This window comes from Mustela nigripes, chromosome 12 (assembly GCF_022355385.1).
Source record: "Mustela nigripes isolate SB6536 chromosome 12, MUSNIG.SB6536, whole genome shotgun sequence".
Taxonomy (NCBI): Eukaryota; Metazoa; Chordata; class Mammalia; order Carnivora; family Mustelidae; genus Mustela; species Mustela nigripes.
The window spans coordinates 82,681,493-82,702,468 of NC_081568.1; the positions used below are offsets into that span (position 1 = coordinate 82,681,493).

The window sequence follows — 20,976 nt, forward strand, 5'->3', positions numbered from 1 at the left end:
TTTTTTAATTTATTTATTCATGAGAGAATGAGTGAGAGAGAGCATGAGAGAGGAGAAGGTCAGAGGGGGAAGCAGACTCCCCAAAGAGCTGGGAGCCCGATGCGGGACTCGATCCTGGAAGTCCGGGATCATGACCTGAGCCGAAGGCAGTCGCTCAACCAACTGAGCCACCCAGGCGCCCCGTTTTTTTTTTTTTTTTTTTTTTTTTTAAAGATTTTTTTTTCAAGTAATATCTGCAACCAGCGTGGGGCTCAAACTTAGAAACCCGAGATCAAGAGTTGCATGCTTTTCTGATTGAGTCAGCCAGGAGGCCCCATTTTCTTATTTGTGTGTGTGTGTGTGTGTGTGTGTGTGTGTGTGTGTGTGTTACTTAAATAAACTTGAAGTACGAGGAGCTGAAATATTTAAAGTTCATTTCCACAATCAAAATAAATATCTCCAATAACCCTGAAAGTTTTCTTGTGTTCCATTGTTATCCCTCCCTCTTCTAATCCCATCCCTACGGAGCCTTCTGCTTTTATTTAAGATTACTTTGTATTTTCTAGAATGTTATGTCAGGAATCATATATACTTTTTTTGTCTAGCTGTTTCTTAAAAATCCAACAAGTGTGTTGAGATGATTCACATCCCATACAGTTCACTCATTAGAATTGTACAACTTCATGACTTTTGTATTCACAGAGTTGTGTAGCCATTACCGTATTCGATTTTAGAACATTTCATTCCCATCCACCCTCCCCACCCCTCCAATCCCCGGACGTAACGGATGTTGTTTTACTTTGTTCTTGCCTCTATGGTTTCTGGTAAGAAACCCATGGTCCAATGTTTTCCTGTTTGTAGTGTGACATATTTTAGAAACTAGCATAGAAAATTTAGGATAGGTTTTTTCCCCAAATAAAGTTAAACATCTACATAAGTGACATTTATGTAAGGCATTTTGCTGTAGTCCCTTAGGTTTCCTGAAAGCCTATTGATTCTTTTTTCCTCTCTTTATTCTTTAGGCGGGATAATTACTGATGTACTTAGTAGTTCGCTGATCATTCCGTCATCTCTGTTCTGTTCTTGAGCCAGTCCAAAGAATTACTTTCAGTTTATTTTTTTTCCTAATGTTTTAATTTTAATGTATGATATTGTTTCATGTGTACAGTACAGTGATACAGCACTTCATACGTTACCAGTGTTCATGACAAGTGTCCTTAATCCCGATCCCCCTACCCACTTCCCCTCTGGTAACCATCAGTTTGCTCTCTCTAGTTAAGAGTCTGTTTCTTGGCTTGTCTCTTTTTTTTCCTTTGCTTCAGTTGTGTGTTTTTCATCTCTAAAATTTGTGGTTTTGTTTTTTTACAATTTCTGTTTCTCTAATGAGAACAGTGTTTTCATTTGTTTCAAGTTTTCTTTCCTTCATCTCATGAACTCTAGTTATAATTGTTGCTTTAAAGTCTTTGATTATCTCAACAATAGAGGTTTTGTCTGTTATTTTCAACATCTAGATCAACTTGGCTTGGCAGCTGTTGATGAACTTATAATTATCTGGTCACAAGTACCTGGTTTCTATTGGGAGTTTTCACTGGCTGTACTGCCACTGCCGTGCTACTGTGTGACTGGGGGCCCTTAGGGTAGAGGTGTGAGGGAGGAAAAATGGGAAATTTATACCCTCACAGTTGCTGCTGTAAATATTGACTTTCTTCCGTACTTACATTTATTTTTTAAAAACTGTACACAGTCCTTAACATTCTTGTTTTTTCTATTTTGTTTGAATTTCTTGTAATGAACAGGAACAGTGAGCTCTAGTGGGCTCTGGTGTCATAGTGCAATCAGTATTTCTTATTTTTATACCAGATATAATAAGATATTAAAGACTTCATAGCAGGTTGCATTTGAGTATGTAAAATTCTGATTTGGTAAGAAATACTAAGAAGTATTACATAATAGGTATGGTGCTGTGGTCTGTTCTTTAGTTTTAGAACTGTTTAATAGCATTCTTATTTGTTTCCATTGAATTCATCCTTTGTGATAGGTTAAAATGTAACACTCCGATTGAACCAACTACACCAAGTTCTTGAGCACTCTAACCACTGATTATGAATTTGCTTTTCTTGGTTTTCTCAGTTAAAATGTTGAACTGCTGTTCCAACCTTAGCCACTCAGCTCTCTCCTCTAGAAATTATATTCGGCTCTGTAACTATTAAGTACCAAGGTGTCCTCACCACCCCTCCACCTCTCCTTTAGGCAGAATGACAGTAAAAGACTTACTTATCAAATATGTTCCATAACAGAAGAAACTGATATTTGAATCAATTCGTAGGTGTGTCGTTTGGACTGGTGATGAGCGGGTCTTCTTTTATAATCCTACCACCCGTCTTTCTATGTGGGACCGACCTGATGATCTGATTGGAAGGGCAGATGTTGACAAAATTATTCAGGAGCCTCCTCATAAAAAAGGAATGGAAGAAGTGAAGAAACTAAGTAAGTTTTAAATTAGGAATTTATCCTCTAATTTTGTCATTCTTTTAATACTTTTACAGAAAATATGAGGCCATTTAGGAAAACTTGCTGTTTCTAAGGAATATAAGAAATTTGAGAATGGGAAATAGACCACTATCCTAGTTTGAGTTTGCTAGTAGAGATATTAAAAATTAGAGAGTGTGAATAATTAGTTTTTTGTAAAATATTTATATGTATTTTTTTTACTCATTGACCTTATCAGGATTTTTGTCCAAGTTATGTTGGTTCTGCTTCAGGTTTTCTCTGTGCTTACTAATAATATTAAAACACTCTTCAGTGAGCCTCTTAACACTTTTTATAACTAGTAATAAATTTTTTGAAATAATCAGAACTCTACAGAGTATTTTAAAATATTGTTTACTACTTTTGTAAAAGAAAGTTTTATAAAATTATAAAAGCTTACTCTTAAATATTTATTTATGTTAGAAACAGTGTGTGCAGTGTGTAGGGGGTGATGGTGGGAGGGGCAAAGAGAGAGAGAGAGAGGAATCCTAAGCAATCTCCCCAATGAGCGCAGAGCCCAACACAGGGCTCTATCGCATGACTTGAACTGAAATCAAGAATTGAATGCTTAACTGACTATGCCACCTAGTCGCCCCCAAAGCTTACTCTTTTCAAGTAAATGAAATTTAGGGAATAAAAGCCTTAATCCTGACAGTATAGTGACAAACCTGTATAGTGACAAACCTTATTAAGAGATTATCTTTTTTAAGGTACCTTGCGTTAAGATAGCATTTTAGTAGATATAATGAACATAGATATTTTTACATAATTTTTATTGCATATTTTATATTGGTAATTTGCCCTCATGTTGACATGATTATGTTTTTATAGACTCCCTTATGTGCTGTAGAAGCATGAATGAATCACCTGATTCTTCCAATGAAATCAATCCAAATATATGTCATTTATAAGAATTGAGAAACCTTTATAGGTTGTATATATATATATATATGGTGCTACACTTTTTACTTGCAAATCATTTCCAAATCATTGAAACTTTGCCTGCTAGTGGTAAAGTTAATAGGTACCACTTTTCCCCTTTAGCAATGTCTGTTTTATAGCTGTAATACTGATGATACTTTATAATCCTAGTGTTGAATTATGCCAAGGAGATACGAGATTTGCTTTTGTTTTTATGACTCTTTTCAAATATTCAGTACAGTTATTTGATAAATGCATGCATGTCTTGAATAAACATTTCAAAGTGATTTAGAAATTTAAAGGGAAGATTAATTTAGGAAGTATAGAATTATTTAATGTTTTATAAAGGTGAGAGGATTATGGGATGGGTATTTTATGTAAACTAACTTTTTTTTAAAAGATTTTATTTATTTATTTGACAGAGATCACAAGTAAGCAGAGAGGCAGGCAGAGAGAGAGTGGGGGAAGCAGGTTCCCCACTGAGCAGAGAGCCTGACATGGGGCTCAATCCCAGGACCCTGAGATCATGACCCGAGCTGAAGGCAGAGGCTTAACCCACTGAGCCATCCAGGCGCCCCTAAACAGTAACTTTTTAAAAGAGAATATTGTATAATATGTGCATGTAACTGGGTGCCTGGGTGGCTCAGTGGGTTAAGCCGCTGCCTTCGGCTCGGGTCATGATCTCAGGGTCCTGGGATCGAGTCCCGCATCGGGCTCTCTGCTCAGCAGGGAGCCTGCTTCCTCCTCTCTCTCTCTGCCTGCCTCTCTGCCTACTTGTGATCTCTCTCTGTCAAATAAATAAATAAAATCTTAAAAGAAAAAAAAAAATATGTGCATGTAACTATTCATAATAATGTTTGATATGTTTTTGCCAGGACATCCAACTCCCACAATGCTGTCCATCCAAAAATGGCAGTTTTCTATGAGTGCAAGTGAGTAAACTATGGATTCTAACTACTGGGTTTTTTTGTTCTGTTTTGTTTTGAAGATTTTATTTTTTATTTGGGGGAGAGAGAGACAGGACAGAAATAGCATGAGTGGGAAGGAGAGGGAGAAGCAGGCTCCCTGCTGACAGGGAGACCATTGTGGGGTTCCATCCCAGGACTCTGGGATGGTGACCTGAGCTGAAGGCAGACACTTAACTGACTGAGCCACCCAGGTGCTCCTGTAGCTACTTTTTAATACTATTAAAGCAAGTGTTCTGGTAGTGGCTAGAAGAGGGATTCAGACTTAAATGTTTTAATTCTTACTTGATGAATTTTATTCTGACAAGTTTTAATTAAATTTGATCCTATAGTTAAAGAAGAACAAGAATTAATGGAAGAACTTAATGAAGATGAACCTGTTAAGGCCAAAAAACGGAAGTAAGTAATAATTATAGTTCATGTAATTCAGGTAGATAATACCTTTTTTAAAAGTTGATTAGATCCCAGTCAGTTTGTGATTGGGACAGGTAATGTGTATGTTAGGAGACAGAAGTCATGATTGCTCTCTAAAGCCTGGTATTAGAAAGCTTTGCTTTAGAATGAAGACATGGTGTCCCCTCTATTGCTAGATGTGCAGAATACATGATTACTTAAATTATGTATTATAAAGCCAAGTAACATTTTGGGAATTAGATGATAAATTATTTTCAGACATTCATTAAGCCTGAATTTTATTACAAATTTCCTACTCTATGTAGACCCCAACGGATACCATTCTAGAAATTTCATAAATACACACAGACTTCTCTTTTTATGTACTTGTCACTTAGCTAGTTCTTGAGTCTGTGTCTTAACTACCTGGTGAAGAGGGAACCTGTGAGCTTAGAAAATGCTTTGGGAGAAGGAGATTGCCATAAGCAGGAGCATTAGGTTGGCCAGTGCTTTGCAGTTGGGTAAAATATGAATGTTTCTAATTGTGGGGGATGGAAGGCTGGGGTAAGGGGTATCTGTGTCTGGGTGGGGGAGGAATGGGACCATTATTTAGCAGCAAAAAAGGAAAGTTTGAAGACATTATTAGGAAATGGATGAACCATAGTCCTTATCTAAAAAGGACAGATTGAATGCAGCCACGTTATGGCAAAGAAATCATTAAGACAACCCCCCCGGAAGGGTGGTTCTTTTTAAAAAAATTGTTAGGAGCATCGTTAAAGATGTTAAGATATTAAAGAGAGTCACTCATAATCAACCAAAGTAACATAGCTGTTTTCATTTTTGCAGTTGACTTTTTTAGTTCTTGACCAAATATGTAGATATTTTTCTTAGTTGTAATCAACCGATTTTGTGTTTCTTTTAAAAAAATGTAGAATAAGACATTTGTTTTCTTAATTATAAATGACTGTATTCATTCTGTTTATATAACCATAATTTTGGATGTTCCTACAATGTTAAACTTTTAGGTTGTTTTTAATTGTTTGTTCTTATAGACAACTCTGTAAGGTTTTTAACTGCTTTTATCAGGAGAATGTCAAAGAAGTCCTTTATGTGGATTGCCCGAGCTTCTCTATTTAGGTACAAAGTTAAAAGCCTATTTTTCCTGGCTTAGTTTTTCTTTATTTCTTTTATTGAGATAGATAGTAATAGTTTGTATTGTGACATTTCCATTTAGTGTAATTCTATAAAGGTTATTTGTTTTCATTAGTTATATTTCTTGGATGTCTTTTAACTATTTAAATAGTTCTTAAATAAATTATTATAAGAGGGTATATTGTTTGGCAAATTACTTTTACCTGTTTGTTTTGTGCATATCTTAGGTCACAGACTATCTCGCTAAGTTCCTGCAGGTCACGGACTGTGTCTTCTATTTCTTTTGATTTATTCCCTAAGTTGCTAATTACCTCTCACTTAACATGTATTTGTGGGTTAGCCTTAGTTCCATTTAACTCTCCGGGGCTACCTTCACTTCCCTGTATAGCATGCTTTTGAAATTGTTGATGTTTTGTTTTCCTGATTCCCTTAAGTTTGTTTAGGCAATATGAACCAATTTTATTTTTATATCTAGCAGATCTTATTTAAGAAGGAAGATCTGCTAAAATATACCCGAATATTACTAACTTACTTACTGTTATGGATTATTCACATGAACTGGCCTTCTTCGTAGTGCAGATGTTTGAGAGGTGACTCGATTTCATGTTTACAGTCTCACTTGAGTGAGAGCAACAGCAGCAGGGTTGTCCTTAGCCCTGAGGTGCATTTTTGGAGGAGAAAGAAGTAGTTTAGTCATTGGTGAACAGTTCTAATTCCATCTAACTACTCCTGGGCCTATGTTGCTCTCTGGGACCTGTCCTTCAACTTAAATCTCAACTTACCACCCAGAAAGTGAGTAAAAAAGATGTCAGGTAGGTAAGGTATATATCTCACATATCCACTTGGCCAAGTTTACAGATATTTTCAAGATAAATATTTGAGATTACTAAGACTTATACCAATTTTTATTAGAGTAAGAAATATTTTATGCAAAAAAATCAAGAAATATTTTATGCATCTATAATATAAAACATTTTGGAAAATACTATTTTTCCTGTATCATTTCAAAAACTAAAAATTATATTTTGTGCTGTTTGTTTCTAACCACATAGAATTTTACTGAAATGTTTGTTTTTTGTTTTTGTTTTTGAAAGTAAGGTAGTTCATTCTGTGTATCAGGGAGAGAGACAGCACAACAATATAGCCATTGTAACATCATTAGAAGCTCATTGTAACTTTATTATTATCATTACAATGAAAGTTGCTTATCCCTTAGAGTTCATTTGAAACCCTCAATATAATTTTTTTGCCAAAAATATGCTGCTCAGTAGTGAGTCTTGAATATTCCATTGTTGTAAAGATTTTAGTAAGATTCCTTATTAATATTTTGCCAGTTGATGCCTTATATTTTATTTTTTATAGGAGAGACGATAATAAAGACATTGATTCAGAGAAAGAAGCTGCGATGGAAGCTGAAATTAAAGCTGCCCGAGAAAGGGCCATTGTCCCTCTGGAGGCCCGAATGAAGCAGTTCAAGGACATGCTGCTAGAGAGAGGGGTCAGAAAACAATCTTTGGGGGAGATATTTCTGTTTTGTATAAGTAATATAAATATGTCTTGCTAAAAGGTCAAATCTAAGGTTAGTGCTCATGTTGTGGGGGGGGATAAGGGAAGCTGTCAAATGACTGTACTTTCTCAAACAGCCTTTTTCTTGGCTCATCCTATCATGTTTGAACTAAATGCCATTTTATTGTCCTTTTAAATACAAATAACATTTAACATTTATTGGGTCATTACATTTTGGTGAGTAATATGAGTATTAACAGAGTATTAACATTACAGAATGGCGGACTACGTGGGATAGGTAAGGTATATATGATTCTTTAATACTTCCAGAATGGTTTTGGTTAAAGGAGAACTGCTACTTTATGATAATATTAATAAAGTTAATTGAGAGGGTGTTTCAGCCTTTTGGTTATATTCACATATTCATTTGAATAAGTATAATTGTTCAATTTAAAATCACAACTTTGTTCACAAGATTGGAGCAAGCATAGGAAATCAAAATGCAAATCTTCAAGGCTTTTTCTGATGTACTGATTTTTAAAATGTCACACAGTAGTGGTTATTTTAATGACTAATTAAGTGTGTGTTACTTCTGTATAGTATAGAAATGTTCAGAGCCAATTAGTGTGGAAATTTGCTGTTGCTAGCCTCCCACTGCTTGTCATTTATTAGTGATGGAAACTTCAGTACGGTTTTTATTATGTCTCCTTTTTAAGCAGATGTCCTGTAGATTTCAAGGAAAATTATATGACCTTTATGTTTTTAGAGCCAACTTAATTATGAGGCAATACATTTTTATTTTAAAGGTGTCTGCTTTTTCAACATGGGAGAAGGAGTTGCACAAGATAGTTTTTGATCCTCGGTACTTACTTCTCAATCCTAAAGAGAGAAAACAGGTAAAAGGAAAATAACATTATTTAAGAAGTGTATATCCCTTAGCAGCATTATTTGTAAAATGTAAGGAATAAAATACCATCCTTTTTTCCCCCTGTAACAAAGTGCGCTTTTTTTTTTTAAGATTTTATTTATTTATTTGACAGAGATCACAAGTAGGCAGAGAGGCAGGCAGAGAGAGAGAGGAGGAGGAAGCAGGCTCCCTGCTGAGCAGAAGCCCGATGTGGGGGGCTCGATCCCAGGACCTTGGGATCATGACCTGAGCCGAAGGCAGAGGCTTTAACCCACTGAGCCACCCAGGCACCCTCAGAGTGCTTTAAAAACATAGTCTTAAATCTTAGAACACTGTTATCATCTATACGGACATTTCTGCCTCAGAAATAGACTTGGTTAGTTTTGCCTTTATTGTAGACGTCACTGTTGCTTCATGTGCATTTTCTCTTTATGTCTCATATACACTGAGGTTATATCTAAAATTTTCAATGCATTTCATTGTGCTCATTAATTTACTTTTTCCTGGGCAAATGATGTAGATTTAGAGTAGAAAAGAAAAGTACCAAAGAATTGAAAGGAAAAAGAAACACCTACAATCGTTCCCAACAGATGGGATCAGGATTGGGTACTGGTGTTATAACTTTCCTGTTAGTGCCAATATATGTTTGAATGTGTGTGTGTATTGTAGGTAGACAACACTCAAAAGACATGTTTATGTTTCATTTGCACATCCTACATTTAAGTGGCATCTTTTAAATTTTTTTTCTTATACACTAAAAGAATTGATGGACACTTGAGAGTCTCTGCTGAACTAGAGTTAACATGGATTAGAGTTGCCTGTTTATTGGGTTTCCGTTGATTCCCATGATGACGCAGTGATACATTATCTCACAATGATTGCTTCTTCCTCTAAAGCATTGCACACTTGCAACTTACATAGTTTCTGAATTACCTGGACCACCCTGACACTGATCTCTTTAGAATGGTGAGTATGTTGAACCACTTGCTATAGGGCCATCGAGCTACAGGATTTCATTTGGTAGTCTGTCCTTTATACTGACAATTTAGCAGTTGGAATAATTCTCTACACTGTTTGTGCCATTATGCATGTAGGTCTCGTCATAAACTTAAGAAGAGAGGACATTTAACAGTGTGCCAGACATGTATTTTAGTATGTGTAATAGAAAAGCATGACTTTCAGATATATTTGCATCTGCATTTCAAGCATAGTAGGGTTTTTTGTTTTTGTTTTAAACTGTGTGATGGTCTCATTCTCACATGGGTTGATGGCTCTATCAAAAATTACAAATCAGCCTTGATTCTTTACTTCTCCCCATTGCACATTTCAAGTCTGTCTGTAAAATCTACCTCTAAAAGCTTGTAAATATAACTTCTTAGTCACCATTTCCCCCACTGCCACTGTATTTCAAGGCACTGTGACCATTTCTCAGCACCTGTGTAGCCTCTGACTGATCTCTTTGCTTCCTTCCATTATTACTTTTTCTGTAGTCAGGTTTTTTTTCCACCTAGCAGCCACACTAATTTTAAAGTTTAACTAACAGATTAAGGCATTGTTACTATTCCTTTGCTTAAAAAATGTCCAGTGCTTCCCATTTTATTTAGGATAAAATTGAAATTCTTTATCGCAGCTTGTAAGATTCTGCTTACACTCTTTTACTACATACTTCTTGAAGCTCTTTTCTTAGATCCATTCATTCTGGCCACACTTCCTTTGTTACTCCTTGAACAAGTTAGGCACTTTCTGATACTTTCTCTTTTCTCTACCTGGAATGTTTTTCTCTCAGATATCTGTATATGCTCTATCATTTTATTCAGGTGCATGTGCAAGTGCCTTTGGATCATTGTATCTCTTTGCCTTCTTTCCTTTATAGCACTCCTAGCTCTGATTATCTAAAATTAGCTTATATTCTGTCTCCTACTGTAGAATATAAATTCTGAGTGCTGGAACTTTGTTTTGTTCATTGCTATATGTGTAATGCCTGGAACAGTGCTTAACCTGCATATCTCTGGAGGTTTACTTAAAAATTTTTTTTACTTTCTCTTCATTATGAGTGTTACAGTTTTTTACTGAGTTAAATTACAAGTATATATTGAGAGCTAAAATTCTGTCCAAATTTAGGAGGCATTTTGTAAGGTGATGCTGTTACCTCCTGTTAAGAGTAATAGTTAAAAAGAGGAAAACTGTCAAGCATTATTTTATTTAAATAAAAACTGTACTTAATTTGAGTAGAATTCTTAACTGGAGTGTAAGAAATGAAAGGATAAGCTGACATTTGGCATTAATCCATGTACTTTTTCAGTACTTAGTTTTATTTTTTGCATAAGAATATAAAATCAAGGAGAAATCAATTAAGTGCTAGTTACATATGTGCACTTTGTAACTTTATTTCTGAAATTTGTGTTTTGATTTTTTTTTTTTTAAGATTTTATTTATTTATTTGACAGACCGAGATCACAAGCAGGCAGAGAGGCAGGCAGAGAGAGGGGAGGAAGCAGGCTCCCCGCCAAGCAGAGAGCCTGGCCAAGCAGAGAGCCTGATGCGGGGCTCAATCCCAGGACCCTGAGATCATGACCTGAGCCGAAGGCAGAGGCTTTAACCCACTGAGCCACCCAGGCACCACTGTGTTTTGATTTTTAAAAAACTAAGAATTTCATTGATCGTCTCGTAATCCAAAAGTACATCTCTTTCACTTCTGTCCTTTTCTAGTTATCTGTAGTTTTATGTATATCTTACCTCATTATAAAATACGTATTTTATATAATTGTAACCATAGGTTTTAACTTGAAATTTTCCTTATATAATCTTTTTTTTATAAAAGATCACTTAAGGAGTCAAATATTTTTGTTATATTTGTTTTTTGTTTTGACAAGTTTTAAAGTGAATAACATTTTTCAACAGAATCAGACCATGTCCATGCAGGATTTTAGGCTCTAATGTAGAGACTAGTTATGCTAACACTTTAAAATTATCTGTTACCTTATTTCAAAAATAAACATTTTATTGTATATGTGGTATTGAGAGCTTTTTAAGATTGATAATGTTATAATATGGTAAGGCATTATTACCAGGATAGTTACTGACTATCAACTGGCCGTCTTGGCCACTGTTTACTGAATCAGTATCAAATTATAAATTGAATTAAATTGAAGTGAGAATCAAATATTGGAGATCTTTTGAAAAGGAAAAACCATTCCTCTACAGATTGAATACTTGGACATCAAAAATGTGTGGGTATTTTTCCACATTGGTGAGTTCTCTGACAGTAGCTGGCTGACCTACCATTAAATTGAATTCTGACATTGGAGTCAGGATCCAATCCCACAAATTAAGGGCTCAGTCCCGCAAGATCTGCCCTCTCCTCGAATGCCAGTCACCAGGAGTAGGTTCCCACGTTCTGCACCCTTTTGTTGAGTTTGGCTACAAATCAAGGATTCCCATAGTAACCTCTTCAGGTTTAATAATTTGCTATAGTGGCTAAAGAACTCTGGAAAACACTTATGTTTAGTTGTTTATAAGAAAGGATATGATAAAGGATACAGTTGAACAGCAGATGATGTAGGTAGGGTGAGATCTGGAAGGGTCCTAGGTTTTGGAGCTTCTCTCCCTCAGAGTTGGGAGTGTGCCATTTTCCTGGGACATGGAAGTGTTCACCCAGCTAATAGCTCTCTGAATTCCTGGTTACCATTTTTATGGAGGCAGCATGACATAGGCTGATTGACCTAAGTCATTGATCATTGGCGATTAGACTCAGTTGCAGCCCTTGAAAATTCCAAAGCTCTAATGACATGGTTGGTTCCACTGGTGATTCTCTGCCATCCTGTAGTTATCTGAAAGCTTTCCAGAAATCACTTCACTCATGCTAGTTTAGGTATAGGTGAAAGGGCCTTGTTACGAATAACAAAATCGTTCTTTTCACCTTTATCTATATCAAAGCTACAAGGCAAGAGCCAGGTACAACAGTAGGGGGTCTCTGTCGCTCTTATCATTTAGGAAATTATAAGGGTTTTAGGAACTCGGGCCAAGAGCCAGGGTGAAGACCAAATACATTTTTTTTTTTCATTTTTTAAAAAATTCCAGTTAACATACGGTGTAATGTTAGTTTCTGGTGCACAATCTAGTGATTCAGCACTTCTTACAGTATCAGGTGCTTATTCCAACAAGTGCTTTCCTTAAGCTCCCCTCCTCCCCTGCCCCCTTGTAGTCAGCTTGTTCTCTGTAGTTAAGAGTCCGTTTCTTGGTTTGTCTCTCATTCTTTCTTCCCTTGGCTCATTTGTTTTGTTTCTTAAATTCCTCGTATGAGTAAAATCATACGGTATTTGCCTTTCTCTTAACTGCCTTATTTTGCTTAGCATAATACTCCACTCCCATCTGTGTTGTTATAAATGGTAATATTTCATTCTTTATCAAATACATATATATAGAGTTTCTTACAATATTACACTCATACTTTTCACAAATTTATATTTGAAGAAAAATACACATACGGAAAAGTCTGAAAATCCTGTTTCACAAAGTGCATAAAACAGTTAGGCAAGACAGCTAAATCCTAGAGGTTTGTGTAGTATAGTGCTTGTAGCTAGTAGTATGGTATTGGATGCTTAACATTTTGCTAACATAAGATAAATCTTACGTTAAGTTTCTTAATATCACATTCAAAATAAGAATAAATTAAAAGGGCTGGAGGAATGTTTTGGAGGTGATAGATATGTTTTTGGCATAGACTGTGGTGGTTTCCTAGATGTATATTTATCTCCAAACTTACCAAGTTATATACATTAAATGTGTATAGTTTTTTTGAATGTCTATCATACTTCAATAAAGTGGTGTAAAAAATGCAAAGAAATGGACTATAACCACCACCAAGAAGCTGCTTTGGCTTAGACAGTATAGCCCTTTAATTTGGATGGTTTTGATTATGCCTATAAAATTCAACTAGGAGTTGTTTTTAAAAAGTTATTAACTTTCATGGTGTTAATTACAACATTTTGTTCACAAGTTGATGTTGTAGGAAATTAAGCGCTTAAAATAGGAACATAAAGCTCAAGTGTATTGAGGCATGACACAAATAATTAGGAGATACTTGGAAGCATAACAGAATTCCTAATTTTCTTTGAGAAGTTAATCTCAGCTCGTGATTCCTAACCTTGGTGTAGGATATCCCAGAGGAGGGGATGTGAACTCTTCTTGAGCTTCTGGAAAGAAAGTTAACATAAATTCACTTGGGTTTTATTTCTGATTTACCACTTTTACAAATAAGAAAGTATATACCAAGGGGGTACGTGGGTGGCTCACTTGATTGGGGCCCTCCCCTCATCGTCTCAGTGGGAAGTCCACTTCCCCTCCTCCCCTCCCTTCCTGGTGCACTCTCTCTGAAATGGGTAAATTTAAAAAAAAAAAAGAGAGAGAGAGAGAGAGAAAGTATGTTCCAAGGAAGGAGAAAGGAGCCCTCTTTGCCATTTCTGTCACCATGCATATGCTTTCAGGATTTATTGCAGTGCTATATTTAGAGGGTACTGAAAATGACCTACATGTGCAGCAAGAGACTGGTGAGATAATTGTAGGTATTTCTATACAGCTATTAAAGATTAGTAGATATATATGGCCTGACCTGGAAAGAAGTTTGTTTTGTTTTGTTTTTTTTAAAGATTATTTATTTGGCAGACAGAGATCACAAGTAGGCAGAGAGGCAGGCAGAGAGAGAGGGGAAAGGGAAGCAGGCTCCCAGGATCCCGGGATCATGACCTTAGTCGAAGGCAAAGGCTTTAACCCACTGAGCCACCCAGGCACCCCTGGAAAGAAGTATTTTAAAGAAAATTTTTTTGTTTAACTTTCTCTGAAGATGTGCATGCACACATTTAAAGAGTGAAATAGTTCTATAAGATTACACTATGAAAAATAGTAGACTGCTGCCCCAGTTTTATCTTTCTGATATCATTTCTTCCGGAGCCTTCTGACTTGATTCATTCTGGACTGGTAAACCCTCTATACCTGATATATTGCTGTCATTTTTTAAGGATGATCATCCTGGGATTTACCTCATTTTTCTTTTTGGTGGTTGGGGGTAGTTTATGAATGGGGGTTCCACCTGTTTGCTCCATCATTAAGTCTTTTCTTTCTTTCTTGGTTTACTCCCTTTTGACACATTTAACTCCTATAATAGCTTTTTGGGGAGAACATGCATCGGAAATAAATTTCTGAAGCCTGGCATGTTTGAAATCACCTTTGTTGTATGTCCTTAATTTGGAATTGTTTGACGGGTTAATATACTTGAAATTGGAAATCTTTTTCAGGATTTTGAAGATGTTGCCCTCTTTCTCATTTTCATTGTTGTTTTTGAAGCCATATTTACTTGTTCCTTTCTTTATGGACGTGTTTATTTTTCCTTCGTGGGCATGTAGAGTCTTTGTCTTAGTGTACAGAGTTCTGAAATCTCGTGGTGATTATGTGCCTTGGTGGGAGGGGTCCATTGTGCTGGGTCCTTGGTGGCCCTTCTAGTATGTGAACTTGTATCTTTGAATTCTGGGAGATTTTCTTCTGTTGCTTTTTTGATTTGTTTCCACCTGTTTATTTTTTCTTTATGGGACAGAGTATTTGCCCTTGTGGCCTTGTCCTTAAAGTTTCTTTTCTCTTTTCTATTTCTGCCTTTTTAAAAACAAAAAACCAAAAAACATTTTGGGTGACTTTCTTGTCTTTGTAGTCTGATCTTTTAATTTTTTCATTTCTTCTGTCATCCTTTAATTTCTAGGATTTCATTTTTCTTTTTCTTGTTTTATGGTTGTAGTATTTTAATTTTATGACATTGTTTAAACTTTTTTTCTTTTAAGTTTTCATATTCCTGCATAGTTTCTATTTTGGTTTCTTTTTCATGCTGGAGAGTTTCTTTAGATGTCTTTAAAGAGACGCTGACTTCTCATGATTAAGAATGAAGGACTAAAATGCTCTCTAGGCACTCTGAGCATCTAAGTGGGCTCCCACGACTTGCCTTTACTGTAAAGCCTTGCTTCTCAATCAGGGGCAGTTTTGCCCCAGGAGACACATTTGGTTGTCGCAACTGAGGGGGTGCTACTGGTATCTGGGGGCCGTGGATGCTGCTAAACATTATCTGGCTCAAGTGCCATAAGTATGGAGGTTGAAAAGCCCTGTTGTAGGGTCACTAAAGCGGGTTTTTTGAGGATCTCCTGGTGGAGGTAATTTTTAGGCTGTTCACATTCTTGATACGGTCCTTTAGTGTCCTGATGAGGGGACACAGTCCTTTCTGCTTTTGTCCTGGGAGAACTATGTCTTACTGTTTGGTATGTAACTGGTTAATTCGCTGTTTTCTCTGACTGGTATGCCTCATTTCTAATTCATGTTGTGTTTCCCTCCCTCTCTTCCCAACCCAGGCAGATATCCTGCTTTCCTAAGAGGCAAGAATCAGCAGAGTTTTAATATAAAGGGTCGGATAATAAATATTACAGCTTTGGGGACCATCTGGTCTCTGTCACTATAGTATAATATGCAGCTCTAGTGTAGGAGGACCCATAGACGAAGTGGTATGACTCTTCAGATAAAGCTTTAGTTATGGACCCTAAAATTTGGATTTCATTTAATTGTCCTGTGTCCTGAAATGTCATGAAATTTTCTAGTATGTTTTTTCCTAGCTATTTAAAAATGTTAAAACTTTTTTGGGCTGTGCAAAAACAGGCAGCAGGCCAGATTTGGCCAGCAGATTGTGAGTTGCCGTCCCTTATTCTGGAGACTTAATCACTTGCCTTTAACTGAGGTTTAGGAGTGGCAGTCCCCTGCGGTATGTGAACTTGGCAAGGGGGAATCTACTGATGGACTCATTCTTTTTTTTTTTTTTTTTTTTTTAAAGATTTTATTTATTTGTCAGAGAGAGAGCGAGCGAGAGCGAGCATAGGCAGACAGAGTGGAAGGCAGAGTCAGAGGGAGAAGCAGGCTCCCTGCAGAGCAAGGAGCCGGATGTGGGACTTGATCCCAGGACGCTGGGATCATGACCTGAGCCGAAGGCAGCTGCTTAACCAACTGAGCCACCCGGGTGTCCCTGATGGACTCATTCTTAAACAACCTTATTGTAGCTATACTCTACCCTCACTTCTTTGGATATCTAGTGCTGTCACTTGTGGAGCTGTTTGAGTATTCTCTAATAAGAAAAAAAGAATTGGTTTCTTTGTTTTCTTGACTGCAGAGTTAGGGTCTACTTTATCATGCCTGCCAAGTCCTTGAGTACTTACCCACTTTTCACCATTGTGAGTTGCTTTTTCTCTTTTTTCCCTTTGGCATGTTCTTGTTGGTTCGTGATTTAAAAACAACAACAACAACAACAAACCTTTATTGGCATCTTATTGGCACTTGAAGAGAAGAGGAAATAGGTGTGCATGTTCAGTCTATTAAGTTGTCTGTACATTATTAAGTGGGAAAATATTCTAGGATAGATGTAAAGCATTACATTTTGTTGAAAATAGTTATGCCTTAAAGAGAGCCACAGAAATAAATTTAAATTCTCTGTTCCAAAAGCTTGATGTTTTTAACTAGAGAGATTTGGAAGGACTGTAATTTCTTTTATACATTTTATATTGCCTGAAATTTTTTTAGTGAAAATGTATTTAATTTGTAATCAGGGAAAATGAAAGTTATAGGGGCTTTTGGTCTGGAAATTGAAACAGATGGCTTCTGGGATTTGCTGTGGATAATTTGCTTATAATTGAGATACCTGTATTTTATTTTTCTATTATATTTTGGACAAAGGTATTGACTTAGTATTTTCTTATAGATTCCGTAGCTTGGCAATTAAATTATTTATATGAAAGACTAACTTGTCAAATTGGTTTATTTTTGTGATAGGTATTTGATCAGTATGTAAAGACGAGGGCAGAAGAAGAACGCAGGGAAAAGAAAAACAAAATAATGCAAGCCAAGGAAGATTTCAAAAAAATGATGGAAGAAGCAAAATTTAATCCCAGGTATATGGTTCATTACTGTAATATTTCAAAATATTTATGTGCTTTCTCCTAAGACCAGCTAAGAGAATAGGTATCTTTTGGATAATTGGATTGTTTGGTTAGCGGTGTCCACATTTCTTGTCTTCATTCTTAATATATTTACTTTAGAGGAATCTCTTGTGCCCTTGAAAGGTATTGGATTTCAGGAAGGGTACCTTGTTTTAAAAGCTTCCCTGTGGGAATAAATTTCCTTCTCTAGAAACTGGTAAATGATTAAAAAAACAAAACAAAACTGTCTCCATCTTAAAGTTTTATACATAATGACTTGCAGTGCAGGAACATTATTTTGCTTGAAGTGGTGAAGGACCTGTCTGTCTAGATTATGTTTTTTTCTGACATTTTCAGTTGATCTTAATGGGTATTGAGTATGCATAAAAGGCTGAAGAAGATGAGATATTTTAAACTTATGTGACTAGTGTCACAACAATAATGGCATCATCTCGTGGATATTTTATGTGCACTTAAAGATACATGTACACACTTAAATGCATGATTAATGTACTCATCTCATACCTATTTTGCAGAGAAGGAGAGTAAGACAGAGTAAATTAGGTAACTTACCCAAGTGAATTTGGGATTTCAATTAGATTCTGGTGTTAACACAGAATAGTCTAGGCAAGGGAGAATTACTTTCTTATTTATAGCAGTGGTGTTATTATGCTGCTGTGAGCACCTCATATCATGGAGAATTTCCAAAACTATGGAATAGAATCACGGAGCATCTGGGTTAAATGGTAGTTTTTATAAAAATTCATCTTGTTTAAACAGTACTTTTGTCATTGGAGATAAGAGTGATTTTGTTTGAGAAAGTATTTGGTGTTACGATTTTGTATTTGAAGTATGAAGAGAAACCTGTGGCATTAATATAATAGCATTTCAGACAATAAAGCTAATAGAGTATTTGTGGCTATGAAGAATGTAATATTTGTTAGGGGGTAATTGAGTTTCAGACTCTCCAAGGGGTCTTGGGCCTTTCCGTTTGGTTAATCAGAAGGGTGAGTTCTTGGGTCAAGTGCTTGGTGACTGGGTTATAAAAGACATTTTGGGAGGCTGTTGAGGAAATTTGAACATGGTTTGTTATTACGTATTAGAGAATTTACAATTTTGGGGGGATATTGTTGTTGTGGAGGAAAAAGGGTTTACTCTGAAGGAGATATGTGCTGAAATATTTATAGATGATATGTCTCATGATGTCTGCATGTCTGCAGCTTGTATTCAAGTGATTCAGCAAAATGTATTTATTAAAACCATTATGAATCTGGCGATAACTGAGACTCTGAAGAGATTTCCATTTTCTGGATTTGACAAAGTCAAAATCCTGTTGGTGTTCTTTTGGGGCTGGTAGAATTGTTAGAGTGATCTCTACTTTGCAGGTTACTTCAAAAAAATAAAGCCATGAGGCACATAACTAGAAGTATTGGCACTGGGGACATTGTGCTGTATTGTTATATTAATACACTAAACACTAGCATAGAGGTAAGGACCAGTTTTAGGGAGTGGCAGAAAATGAAGAGGAAAAACTTGAAATGGAGAAGGTAGTGTCCATTAACTTAAGTTTACTTTGTAATGGAAAAAGATGTAGTAGAGTTTGTAGATAAAAAGCCCCAGAGTTCATTCTGAGGAAAGAGTGACAGAATGGGGAGAATTACCTTAGTGCCCATTCCCAGTCTTTTTTCTATTTTGATGGAAATCTTAAGGTATTCCTCCTAGGGTCAACTCCTGGTCACTCTACTCTTACTGGTCTCCTACTAGTATCATCCACTCTCAACTCTCCCTGAGAAAAAAGGGCAACATGTCTGTTACCAAGCAGTGCTTTTGGGAGTTAAGAGATGAGTCATATAAAAATCTATCTGAATCTATTGTTAAAACCTCATCTTATCTTTTCTGGTGAAAAATAATTATTATTTTCCCTACTTTATTAGAAGTAAAAGAAATACCTGTAGAGTAATTCTCACTTTCATAAGTTGATTTTTACATTAAAAAAAGTTTATTCTTTAATCATAGTAATTGCTCTTCTTTCTTAAAATTATAATGCAAGGTGCTTAATCATGAAAAGAAGAAAACATTTGGTGGACTACATGTGATCCCTTTTCTGGGACATGTAATTTTTACTTTAAAATTTTATTGAAGTTACATGTCCATTATTCAGACCAGGTTGGCAATAGATCCTGTTGTTGAAATGTTGTATTAATGAAATTAGGTATTCTGAGTAACAATAGTTGAATGTAAAAGATTTTTAGAATCTAGGTTTGGTTGCCAAAGCATAAAGTAAAAATAGCAAACGTTAGCTGTGAGTGGTACTCCTAGTTTTCATTTGATGTTTTAAATTGTAAATTCTGAAGTTAACCAGTTTTTTCATTATTAATGAAAGTTGTAGTAGAACCTTTAAAACCTGAGAAGATGTGTTTTATATGTGAGTTGAAATAGATAGTTCTTAAAAGGAGAAAGTAAGATTTTTCCTCTCTTAAAAACATGTTAAATGTAGGAGAATTTTATAAGCAAATTATTATTATGTAAGGTGAAAGCTTCAGATATTGAGGTATATGCAAACATGAGGAAATTTTTTTTTTCTATGCTGAGCCTCATTAGCCCTCATAGGCCTCATCTTTTTATATAGCCTGTTTGGCAGCTCTTTGTTCTTTTTTTTTTTTTTTTTTTTTAAGATTTTATTTATTTATTTGACAGAGCTCACAAGTAGGCAGAGGCAGGCAGAGAAAGTGGAGGAAGCAGGCTCCACGTGGAGCAGAGAGCCCAATGTGGGGCTCGATCCCAGGACCCTGGGATCATGACCTGAGCCGAAGGCAGAGGCTCAACCCGCTGAGCCACCCAGGCGCCCCAGCTCTGTGTTCTTTTTGTATCTCTGTACATTGATGTTTTCATTAAATCTGGAAAATTTTTGATCAGCATTTTTTCCACTCTGATTCATTCTTTTCTCTTTTGGAATTCTAATTACACCTGTTTTAAAGTGTTTGGTATTATCTCACATGTCCCTGAGACTATTCTCCTCCTCCCCCTAAATTTTTTTCTGTGTTCTCTTTTGAGCAGATAACTGTTACTGCTCTAACTTGGAGTCACTGGATCTTTATTCTTTGTCTCATCTTTTGTTAATAAGCCCATCCATTGAATTTTTCCTTTCAGTTAGCTTTAGGTTCTTTTTTTCTATTTTCTTTATCTTTGCTGAAACTCCCTTTTTTTGTTCATTCATTAAGACCCTGTTTTTAGTTCCTTGAACCTAATTTTCTTTAATCCTTTCAGTATAGTATAATAATTTTAAAGGATTTGTCTTTGCATAGAATAATATCTGGGCATTTTGGGTTTAATTTCTGTTGATTAAAATTTTTTTTTGGTATGGATTATGCATTTGTATGTTTAGTGTTTTCTGATTTAATGTTGGAAATTCTGGGGTTTTGTTTTCATAGGCAGTTCACTTTATTACAGGCTGATATGTTAATTTAGTTTTGATTTAAGGCTTTCTTAATGTGGCTCTCAGGAAGTGGAGGTGTTTTTCAGCAGTCCAGCTTTGCCTCCCTTGTGCATCTTTTGTGGACTTTATTGTCTTAATGCTGTTCTTTTTTCTGCTGTCAGTTTCTAAGGTATTTTTTGCTCTTAACTATGTAGT

At 35.9% G+C, this 20,976-nt stretch overlaps 1 protein-coding gene across 5 annotated transcripts in view; it reads left to right on the forward strand.

Moving 5' to 3' along the window:
- Positions 1-20,976, forward strand: part of TCERG1 (transcription elongation regulator 1) — a 62,551-nt gene that overhangs the window by 29,021 nt on the left and 12,554 nt on the right. For all 5 annotated transcript variants that reach the window (XR_009407488.1, XM_059417848.1, XM_059417849.1 and 2 more), the window contains 6 exons: positions 2,306-2,466; positions 4,305-4,361; positions 4,727-4,793; positions 7,302-7,437; positions 8,252-8,341; positions 17,200-17,318. Coding sequence is in view for 4 of the 5 variants with exons in the window: in XM_059417848.1 (XP_059273831.1) it covers positions 2,306-2,466; positions 4,305-4,361; positions 4,727-4,793; positions 7,302-7,437; positions 8,252-8,341; positions 17,200-17,318 (630 nt within the window). In the remaining variant the exon portion in view is untranslated. The remainder of the gene's footprint in view (positions 1-2,305; positions 2,467-4,304; positions 4,362-4,726; positions 4,794-7,301; positions 7,438-8,251; positions 8,342-17,199; positions 17,319-20,976) is intronic.